The 11,948-nt window shown below is 39.4% G+C and overlaps 1 protein-coding gene across 3 annotated transcripts in view; it reads right to left on the bottom strand.

Annotated features, from left to right (window-relative positions):
• Nucleotides 1-4,835: 4,835 nt before the first annotated feature.
• Nucleotides 4,836-11,948, bottom strand: part of prkcg (protein kinase C, gamma) — a 32,460-nt gene continuing 25,347 nt past the window's right edge. For 2 of the 3 annotated variants that reach the window (XM_077598602.1, XM_077598604.1), the window contains exons 14-17: nucleotides 10,582-10,662; nucleotides 10,391-10,498; nucleotides 9,535-9,675; nucleotides 4,836-6,717 (exon numbers count right to left, since the gene is read on the bottom strand). In XM_077598602.1, the coding sequence (XP_077454728.1) occupies nucleotides 6,556-6,717; nucleotides 9,535-9,675; nucleotides 10,391-10,498; nucleotides 10,582-10,662 (492 nt within the window). In that variant the 3' untranslated portion in view covers nucleotides 4,836-6,555. Of the gene's footprint in view, nucleotides 6,718-9,534; nucleotides 9,676-10,390; nucleotides 10,499-10,581; nucleotides 10,663-11,948 lie in introns of those variants that run through there. The other variant, XR_013300000.1, reaches the window with a different exon arrangement.

Genomic DNA, 11,948 nt, shown 5'->3' with positions numbered 1-11,948 from the left:
CACGTTCCCCTTTCAAACTCTCTCCTCCTTCCTCTCCTTCTTGCGACATCTTCGTCTCGTCCTCGCCCTGTTTGGGGTCTCCAAGGTCCCACCGATATTTAAAGCCCCCTTCGAGAGAATACTCATTTTTAGCAACATTTTAAAAGTCCCTGGTGCCCTTTGACCTTAGGCCGCGGGTGACATGATTTTCATGCCCGTAAGGTGACGAGAAGGTTGGAATGGAGTGTCACAATGAGAGGAAGGATGGAAATAGAGAAAGAGGGATGAGAGCGACGTCAGCAATGACAGTGAAAGATGAGCCGTATGTACTGAAAGTGTGTGTGTGTGTGTGTGTTGGGTCGTATCCTTGCTGCACTGCATGCCAACACAATCGGGTTCAACTCCTCCCTGGAGGCAGTCATTCACTTTTTTTTGGATGATGCTGGCTAATTTCTAACAGTGGCGGGCCGTCAGGGCTTTCAAGGCCTTCTCTGCTTGCCTAAGAAATATCTGAATCATGTATTATATTTTGTCCATCAATAGTTATTAAATAATTCCAAATTGTCTGTTAGCTTTCTTTCATTGCTTTTCCCCCTGGTTGCACTGCTTTCAGATGTGTGTTTTCATATTGAAGCATTTAACCAATCACATTTCAGCCATTATTTGTTGCCAGGGTCAGAAATCTGCCTCAAGGCCTTCACAATCACTTCTGCAGGCTCTGCTGCATTAAACACGCGTCGATAAGACTGTGGCTTTAACCAATCAGATTTCGAGTTGGCAACACCACAATGCCTTGTCGCAGGCATAGGGATACGTCATCGCTTTTACCAACTATGATTGGCTAGTGATTAGCCAGATCTACCAAACTGTATCTGGAGCGAGCTGCACAAGCAAATATATTGTTGTGTTGATTTAAAGCCATTTTCAAGACGGACTATGCCAGAAATACGACAGGACAGGCTCGACTTTCAGCGTTAGCTTCGATGGCAATAGAAAAGAAGGAAGAAAGAAAGGAGGATGGATATTGTGCATAGTTAAAAATGATTTTTGGTGAGTAAAATATGGCTATATTCCTAAATAATATTTCAATTGTGGGCCAAGTTCTGATATCTGAAAAGCTCCAGTGTTTGTATTTTATCACTAAATGCTGCTAGGAAGTGTATTTTACCCCATTTTAGTGCAATTTTTGCCATTTCGCCATTGACGTCCATCACTGACTTTTCCGGGAAAATCAAACGGAACGGATAATAAATGAATATTTTTAAAAAAGTGGAAAGAAGCACAATGCCTTTTCCTTAACAACCAAAGACTAAAGCATCAATGCCTTTTTCGTCGTTTTTTTACCCCACGCCGATTCGAGAACATGTGATCAGCGATACTGAACCGACACCACGTCTCTGGATAAAATATACAAACTCACTGCTTGTAACTTGAATAATTTAGTCGCAGGTACACAGACACAAACGGGACAGAGCCGCCTCTTATCGACAGGCCTTTCGACAGGATGATTTAAAGCGAGCCGTGAAGGACGAAAACGCAATGAAGGGCAGATACAGTACAGTCGAGTAGAGTACAGGACGCAAGCGAGGGAGAACTTGATGAGATTTTAATGTGAAGGTCAACTTGTTAGAATCTCTAAGGGGGTATTAGTCCCATCACCATTGTGGAAGGGAAGGGGGGGGGGAACGTGAGATGCCCGAGAGAGGCTTTTGCTGCTTTGGCAAGTACACGACTACACTAAATAGAGGGGTCAGCAGCTTCTCTATCTGTGTGTGTGTGTGTCTGTGTGTGTGTGTGTGTGTGTGTGCTTGAGGTTGCACTTTTGGATGTGTGAAGGTGGGAGGGAGGGTGACAGAAAAGCAATAAGGCGAGAAGCAGTTTGTTTGTTTTTTTGCTTCAGCGCTGCTCTTTATTCCTCTTAGCCATTTATGGATTGTTTACTCCATCACAATCAACATTAAGTAGATACACAGGATTTATAAGATTGGGTTTGTTTGTTATCCTTGATGTGCAGATTAATGTTTTAAGACTCGTGTGTTATATTGATAGTATTGCTGTAAGTCTACGGGTACCTTGGACAGCGATAGACGTGCTATCCATTTGAATGGATTGGATGTCTAGTAGATATAAATTCATTTCAATTCACAGCTGGAAGATTGAGGAGGGATATGATTGGACATCACTGTCAGCAGGGAGGGGGTGATTTTTTGGGAGATGGCTAAAGTCTGAAAGAGGACATTGACCCCGAATTAAATACAGTGGTACCTCGATCTACGATCAGCTCTACCTACGACATGCTCGAGGTACGATGAAAATTTCGATTGAATAATTCGCCCTAGATACGATCAAAATTTCGAGATGTGACGAAGCCAGGTGGCCATGACATGAGAGGCTGTTTATCATTGTAGGGCACTGTCTTTTTTGCCGCATCTCTTTCGTGTATAACAGATATCTACGAGCACTGGACAATTTATTCAGACGAGTTTCTCCTACGCATCGAGCAGGAAACGCACAATGCGCATGCGCGGCCAAAAAGAGGGCTTTCTGGGTAATGAAGTATACTCGTGCACACAACACTGATAGCCAATGGCATCCTTTCTCAGAATAAAACTTAATTACCCACAATCTATACGTGGGTAGGCTGTTATTCCTTTTTTAGCCTGTTAGCTCCCACGATCTTTCATTCAAGACTACTTCTTGTTGGCAAGTGGTCGTGCGTTATCCTATTGTGAGGACATTTGTGTGCATTATTTTCGAGAATATTTTGAAGGGAATACAACAGCAAACAGTCCATTGATAGCGAACGTAAGGGTGGAGGCGTGGCAAACAGCTAACCCGCCCAGAACGAAGGTTAAAAAAAATTGAATTCAGTTTTGTGTAAAGTTACATTAAACGTATGTTTGAGTGTTTCTGTATATATTAATCCAAGTTAATTTAAATTTGTTTGTTCCGTTCCGTTACGAGTGCGTTGTCATGGAAAGTCCCCCCGAAACCCCAACCCGCCCCCTTTGTGGGTCTCTCTCTCTCCCGCTGGCGAAATTCGCCCAATTTTAGTTCTATTAAACACATTTTATTACTATTAAACCACTAGTTATGTGTTACTTTGTTAATAGATGGCAAATTAGAAGAAATAAAAAAAAATCCAATCCAATATCTTGTTTTTGGTGTTTTTTCAGAGGGTTGGAATGAATTAATTTGTTTTTAGTTCATTTCAATGGGAAACGTTCGCTCGAGGTACGAAAAGATCGACATACGATCCCATTCCCGGAACGGATTAAAATCGTATGTCGAGGTACGACTGTACAAATAAATTGAATTGCTGAGAAACAATGTGAAAAAAGCAAGAAAGGGCTTTGAAACTAATATTTTGTGGCCAATTGGACATCAAAGTGTCGTTTTTGTTGGGAGGGCACGTAGTTTGCAATGGGTAGTTAAAATGGATTGAATATTTTCAATAATATTAATAACAAAAAAATAATAGAGCACAAACAATGGTGCATTTTTGCCAAGGGAATTTTTACGTTCTTGTATTTATTTTAAAATGCCTTATAGATTACCAGATCACAAGTTAATGATAACTTTTGGTGGACTTGGTCATATATATGCACATATAATTTTAAATAAAATGCATGATGAAATGGAAGGCTTAATCAATTCATTAAATGTGAGTAAAAAAACAAATGCAAATAATAAACAAATATTTCTCAATCAAATGAAAGTTGGGAACATTAAAAAGCTTTAAAATAAATTGGGGGGGAAAAGCAGAATAAATGCATGAATTTGAATAAGTGTGGCCCATGTGTCTTTTGCATTTATTTAAGTTTGTTTTATGAATCTCTTATGGCACATGTGTTAAAGTGGCGGCCCGGGGGCCAAATCTGGCCCGCTGCATCATTTTGTGTGGCCGGGGAAAGTAAATGAGTGCCGACTTTCTGTTTTAGGATCATATTAAAATGAAGAGTATCGATGTATATTAAATTTCCTGATTTTCCCCCTTTTAAATCAATAATTGTAATTTTTTAATCCATTTTTCTGTGTTTTTAGTTCAAAAATCATTTTGTAAAATCTACAAAAAGCTAAAATAAACATTGTTTTAGATCTGTAAAGAAAACTAAATATTCAGGGCTTTTAATCCAGTTCTTTTAATCCATTTATATTAAAAAAATCTAAATATTATATCTAAAATGGTCCGGCCCACGTGAAATCAAGTTGACGTTAAAGCGGCCCGCGAACCAACCCTAGTCTGACATCCCTGTCTTATGGCCTCACGTATCTTAACTCTCAATAGATGTCTAATCCCTTTTAACTGGGAGGATCAGCCATTCCTCCCAGTTGAAAGGGGTTGGACGTCCATGCCATCAGCGGTTGTTTTTTAGTCTCAATTTCCCTTTTTTTACTAACTACCACAACCGAAACTCTGCGGGCAATGAATGAGTTAAGCTTTTTCATGATAAGAATGCCTGCCACCTGGCCAGGCTCAGATAGCGCCGCATTACAGTTGTTGCTATTATTTGCTTGCCATATTGAACCGCTAGCAGGGAGCCACGCTTTTTAATTACAGCTAATCGATGATGCCGCCGCCACGTCACTATGTGTCGGAAAACTGTACGAGCTCGAAAGCCGGGGGTAAATTTGCTGGCGGAAGGGATTGGGCTTTTTTTTTTTAATAAAGAGAGTATTCAAACAAGTTAAGAGAGCTGAAAATAGTGTCCTAATTTAAGGTGGTAAAGGGTGATGATGACTGACAGAGAGGGAGGAGGCGCTTGAAGCTCACTAGCACTAAGGGGGGTCATCTGAGGGCACTGCATGTGCATGTGTGTGTGTATGTGTGTGTGTGTGTGTGTGTGTGTGTGGTGGGGGGGCAAAATGGGTTTAGAGGTCGAACGAGCCCACAGGAACATGACGTGTGGCTCAATGGGATGCCTGTCTGAAATAATGTACCGTACATCAAATTAAATAAAAAGTTAAATGATTGTTATTCTAAATGCATAGTAAAAATGGGGAAAACACTAGTGATAATAAAGAAAATGTACCGTATTTTCACGACTATAAGGCACACATAAAAGTCTTACATTTTCTCCAAAATAGACAGGGCGCCTTATAATCCAGTGCGCTTTATATATGGACCAATACTAAAATTGTCATCACGATAAAATAAAATAAATCAGTGGATAGGGTACACCATCCTCTACAGCTCTCACAACTATGGCAAGCACCCCCCGACCCTACTATTTTCCCCGTAGAAAAAGTACTGCGCAGTGACTGCTGGGATATGTAGTTCTTTTGTCAATACACCCAATGGATTGTGGCCTGGACATCGACATCAACACAGCTTTACGAAGTGTGGAAGGCAGCGCCGGAATAGTTACGCTAGCTACTATTTGCGAATGGATTGTGGCCGCCTGGACGAACATATAAAACTCAGCGTTTTCAATGATTCTTTGGGACAATTGTTCAATTCAGACACAGAAAATGAGGACTTTTATGGATTTGTTGATGATGATGACGTGAGTACATTGTAAAATGGCTAAATAAAGCAACCAAACTCAGTTTTGCTTCCGTTACCTTATTTAAAACGTGTTTTTAGCTTGTGTCCGTATGTTTAAGCTGGTGTATGTTTTCCCATGCCTGGCTGCGTCGATAAAAACGGTGCGTCCTTTGTGTGTGTCAAATACAGAAATAGCACTCGTTACTGGCACTGCGGCTAAAAATACGATGCGCTGTATAGTCGTGAAAATACGGTAATGTGAGAGTAGAAATGCATCAAATAAAATAAAAAGAAATTTAAACTAGATAAAATATGATGGTGTAGCGATCGATTTATGCGTTGGCAGTGTGTGAATGGTTGTCTGTTGTAGGACTGACTGGCGACCAATTTAGGGTGTAGTTCACCTTTAACCCGAAGTGAATGGTAAAAAGTGAATAAAAAGGAATTATTTCAAAAGTAAAACAAGGAAAATGAAAATAATTTGGAATACAGAATACTATAACGGAAAATAAATCCAATGAAATACCGCTTTCAAGACACGAATGTTTCACAAGTTATATAAAAATCAAATCAAAGGCAAATAAAAACAAAAAGGATAATTAAAAATAATTCAAATTAATTTTAAATAAGAGGAAAACTAATACCTAAATATAGAATTAAAAAATGATAAAAGAACAAGTCAAACTGAATAAAATAGTACAAATAACAGACATGACTACAAAGAAAAATAGTGAGATTCAATTGCTGTGACTGGAAATTTTTGATATGTTACAACTAAAAGTGCACTGAAAACAGGAGAAATATTGCTTTAAAATACTAAACTGACTTGACTTGCATTATGTTGCAAAAAAAAATGTTGGCTCCCCATTTTGGCACCCCAACGTAACCATTTGTGTCTAATTATTCCTGGGAAAATCTACGTAAACAAAGTCCAATGAATAGATTCTATATTGTCTGCATGCAAAATGATACTGCTATTATTTCCCAAAACAACTCCACGTAATGATGGCACACGATAGTCCTGGTATTGATGGCAGTATAAAACTAGACTATTTGCACAGTAGTTGGATTGTTTTTTTTTGTTTTTTTTAGACTGAAGTGAGAGGCGAGAGGGCAAACTCTGGGTTGAGGAAGGAGAAGCCGAGAAAGTCCTCCTGGTTGACGGCCGCCAGCACGTCAGGGTCCGAGGGAGTGAGCGCCGAGGGGGCCGCCGTGAAGAACTTGTCGAAGTTTTCTCCTTTTTTTCCTCCCTGTTGAAAGCGAACAGTAAGTAAGTTCTCAGAAATGGATTGGAAAAAAAAAGTGTTTTATCGACAAAAGTTACACTGCGCTCATATAAGGTAATGTTTAAGATGACAGCATACCGTATTTTCACGACTATACGGCGCATCGTATTTTTAGCCGCACTGTCAATAACGAGTGCTATTTCTGTATTTGACACACACAAAGGACGCACCGTTTTTAAAGACGCAGCCAGGCATGGCAAGACATACACCAGTTTAAACATACAGACACACGCTAAAAACACGTTTTGAAAAAGGCAACGGAAGCAAAACTGAGTTCAGTTGTACTTTATTTAGCCATTTTACAATGTACTCACGTCATCATCACCCACAAATCCATCAAAGTCCTCATTTTATGTGTCCGAATTGAACAATTGTCCAAATGAGTCATCGAAAACGCTGAGTTTTATACGTTCGTCCAGGCGGCCACAATCCATTCGCAAATAGTAGCTAGCTAGTAGCTAGCGTAACTATTCCAACGCTGTCTTCCATGCTTCGTAAAGCTGTGTTGATGCCGATCGCCAGGCCACAATCCATTGGGTGTATTGACAAAAGAACTATATATCCCAGCAGTCACTGTGCAGTACTTTTTCTATGGGGAAAATAGTAGAGTCGGGGGCTGCTTGCCGTAGTTGTGAGAGCTGTAGAGGATGGTGTACCCTATCGACTGATTTACTTTATTTTTTCGTGATAACAATTTTAGTATTGGTCCATATATAAAGCGCACTGGATTATAAGGCGCCCTGTCTATTTCGGAGAAAATTTAAGACTTATGTGCGCCTTATAGTCGTGAAAATACGGTATATATTTTAAATTTGACCGCTTCTAGTATGCTCATATGAACGTTCAGTTTTAAAATAATTCCTCACAGGGCGAGCAAGTTGGCGTTAGATCTTTTTTTAATTGTATATATTTTGTAGTCCTGTATGGCCAAGATTCTGACTTTATTCTCAGAATTATTTCTCTAAAGTCAGAATTCTCACTGTAAAGTTAGAATCCTGACTTAGGTCACAATTCAAATTTTAAAGGAAGGATTCTAACTTTATTCTGAGAATTCTCAGTTTATCATTAGAATTTGTACTTTAAATTCAGAATTTGTGGCTATTTATAGAATTTTGACTTTAAAGTTAAATTCTGACACCTATCAGATTTGAGAATTCGGATTGTATTCTCAAAATTTTCATCAGAATTCAAATTCAGAATTTGAATTTAAATCAGAATTCTGAAAATAGTCAGAATTCTGACTTAAGCATGAGAATATATACAAGTACTATTTTCAGGCAGAATGTTGGCCATGTTTTTTAGTGGCCCTATTCTTTTTCCATTTTCCATGATTTCTTTCATTTTCCACGCATAACACAATATATTATTTATTTTTCTAGTTTGGAATGTTTTTTCTGTGTTGCCCATTAATGTCAGTATTTTTCATCCTCTGAGTGGTTAGTTAGCCTCAGTCTTAAAACAGCCAATTTGGACAAATGAATATTGACGACTTCTGTTAACTAGGAAAGCTAATCATTCAGCTAAAATTCAGCTATGAGGTATATGTTAGTTATTTAATTTGAGTGTGTGTGTGTGTGTGTGTGTGTGTGTTTGCATCATACTGGTCCAGCATATGAGTTCATTTTAGAAAGTTGAGAATATTGACTAAAAAGAATTTTCTGTCTAAAACGTTTAAGATCTACAATTAGACTGCGACGCATGTCTTTTACGGCTTCTCAGCAACACGTGACATTAGTTATGATGACTTTCTTGTGGCTAATGGGCAAGACCCCTTAACCTCCAAGAATGATGTGGCCGGCTAATGATGACATAAATTTGCATATAGGAGGAGCGGCTGCCCCAGAAGGTCGTGAAGGTACCGCCTTTAACGGCTGAACTGGCAATCAAAGGCTCGGAAGTACTGAGAAGATACCGGAACATACTGTATTTTCACGACTATAAGGCGCACATAAAAGTCTTGAATTTTCTCCAAAATAGACAGGGCACCTTATAATCCAGTGCGCTTTATATATGGACCAATACTAAATTTGTTATCATGATAAAATAAAATAAATCAGTCGATAGGGTACACCATCCTCTACAGCTCTCACAACTACGGCAAGCAGCCCCCGACTCTACTATTTTCCCCGTAGAAAAAGTACTGCGCAGTGACTGCTGGGATATATAGTTCTTTTGTCAATACACCCAATGGATTGTGGCCTGTATACATTGACATCAACACAGCTTTACGAAGCATGGCAGGCAGCACCGGAATAGTTACGCTAGCTACTAGCTAGCTACTATTTGCGAATGGATTGTGGCCGCCTGGACGAACGTATAAGACTCAGCGTTTTCGATGACTCATTTGGACAATTGTTCAATTCGGACACAGAAATTGAGGACTTTGATATTTGTGGGTGATGATGACGTGAGTACATTGTAAAATGGCTAAATAAAGTACAACCGAACTCAGTTTTGCTTCCGTTGCCTTTTTAAAAACGTCTTTTTAGCGCGTGTCCGTATGTTTAAGCTGGTGTATGTTTTGCCATGCCTGGCTGCGTCTTTAAAAACGGTGCGTCCGTTGTGTGTGTCAAATACAGAAATAGCACTCGTTACTGACACTGCGGCTTAAAATATGATGCGCCATATAGTCATGAAAATACGGTATATTAGAATGCAACAGTGTTTCTGATGGTGTTTAGGCCAGGATGAAAAACGACGATTAAAAGAGGAACGCTGGGTAAAAGGGAACGGAGGCGTAAAAAAAAGACGCGATAAGCAAGTGCCATGCGTTGTACTGACTGATCTGGGGATGAATGGTGGCGGGATCTCCAGCCTCTCCAGACGGTCCCAGTCAATCCAGCGAAAAAAGGGATGTTCACGGATTTCGCGTTCGGCGTCCTCTCCTCCACCAAGGCGCTTGCCGGGGTGTTTTGTTAACAGCTGCAGTTGAGAAAAGAAAAATCTAGCCTCAATCCTTGCATGCACAAGTACTGTTTTTATTTAAAAATACTTATAACTTAACTTATAATATATAAAGGTTATATTGTCTTCTTTCGCGTAATTTGATGATGTTGTGGCTGAGCCCGGTTCCCATCCAAATATACCAATTTTAGCTTTCTTTGATCATTCATATATTTATTTTTGATTTTTTTCTTTAAAAATGATATCTTTTTTGGAAAAAATAATCAGCAGGAACTGACAAACGAACAAGAATTATCCTGGAAAGTACATCGAAATGTCGAAATGAGTAGGAAACAATCCAAACTTTACCGGAAGTGACCTGTAAGTACCCTAAACTGAAAGTGACAAAAAAGTGACGCAAAATAAACTCATTTTAACTGGCTGTGGATGCTCATCATTGACATTCAGTCAAAAATATTGGATGTCGAATGCCAGCTAGTAAGTTAACTTTTTGGGCCAAAAAATAAACTGGTAAGATTTATTGGCAGGAATGTGGCCCATGAACCAAACTGAGCTTGACACTCCTGCCTTAAAGGTTTAAGGACTATGTCAGAGCACAAGTTGCAGACAATCAATGCGGCTCTTTTCACTCTCTTTGAATCAGACTTCCTTTGGGATGGCTCGCATCGATCGCTCGCCGTCTAGGGCGGCGAAAGAGTTAAAAATAACGGATACGGCGTGTCCGTGTACGTACTCCTTTGCATATGGCGACAGCTTCACGGGAGAGAGTCTTGGGATAGGAAACACATTGTTCCATGATGGACTGGAAAAGCTCCTCCTCGTCGATGCCGTCAAAAGGTGGCTTGAAGAAATGAAATGGATTTCAAAAAACATTTTTTTTAAAGAATGTGATAGTAAGAAAGTCAAGGGGTGCTATAGCTATACCTGGCCAGCCAGCATTTCATAGAGCAACACTCCAAAAGACCACCAGTCCACCGTTTTAGTGTAGGGCTGATAGGCCACAATCTGCAATTAAGGAAGAAGTGGGAATTGAGTCCCATTTAATGAGAATTTACATCCAAAAATACAACAGAAATTGGCATAAACAAGAGCAAAGACATTCACGTTTAAGCCAATTACAGGGAAAATGGATAGTGACCTTAACTCACATGTGTCAAAGTGGCGGTCCGGGGGCCAAATCTGACCCGCCGCATGATTTTGTGTGGCCCGGGAAAGTAAATCATGAGTGCCGACTTTCTGTTTTAGGATCAAATTAAAATGAAGAGTATAGATGTATATTAAATTTCCTGATTTTCCCCCTTTTAAATCAATAATTGTAATTTGTTAACCATTTTTTCAGTTTTTAGTTCAAAAATCATTTTGTAAAATCTAAAAATGTATAAAAAAAGCTAAAATAAACATTGTTTTAGATCTATAAAAACTGATTATTCAGGGCTTTTAATCCAGTTCTTTTAATCCATTAATAACAAAAAAATCTAAATATTATATCTAAAATGGTGCCTTAACTCATTGGCTGCCATTAAAGGCAATAGATGTTTAAATGTTTGGACTTCTCCTAAGTGATAAACTTGATTAATTCCAAAGCAGAAGGATTAAAACAGCCACATGATTGGACATCTATCAACTTCAATGGCAGCCAATGAGTCAAAAATAGTTCAAAGTTCACAAATGTACATGATTTTTTTTACTTTACACAGCCTTTTAATTTTGAAACAGACTATATATGTATGAAAACCCTATTTAAATACAGTGACTTAATTCAACAAAAATGTCAACCCTGACAGAATCAATGACATCAGCGAGTCAATACTACATAAGTTCATCAAAGACGTGCACAAAAACAGACGCGTCCTCCATTTTGTTTGTCCCTGCCGTGCACGTCTACACCGCTCTTTCGACGGCCCGCCGCCGACACAACCGAACACCGTAAACACGATTGATCGCACGGTGCAAATAGTTTTATCCGATGTTCACGGGCTGGCTGGATTCATTTGTTTTTGAGATTTTTCCAATAGTTTTCGCACTTCCTCACGTGCGTACGTGCGAGAGGGGACTTCATCAGTCACGCTTGTCAAATGCGGTGCGAAGCAGAGCCACAATGGTGATACAAGGTCTCTGAAGGACACTGGTGGCTCTGCTGCATTGTGGGTTGCGGACACCCCTTTGTGCTAATTGAATCAGCTAATGACTGAAAAATGCTGACAAGGTTACAGTAAAAGGGAAACTGCAGGTGAAGCAAGAATGGGAGGGGAAACCACTAAAACATACAGTGGTACCTCTACTTATTCCCA

Source organism: Stigmatopora argus, chromosome 4 (genome assembly GCF_051989625.1).
Source record: "Stigmatopora argus isolate UIUO_Sarg chromosome 4, RoL_Sarg_1.0, whole genome shotgun sequence".
Taxonomy (NCBI): Eukaryota; Metazoa; Chordata; class Actinopteri; order Syngnathiformes; family Syngnathidae; genus Stigmatopora; species Stigmatopora argus.
This window is presented reverse-complemented; position numbering and strand designations above follow the sequence as displayed.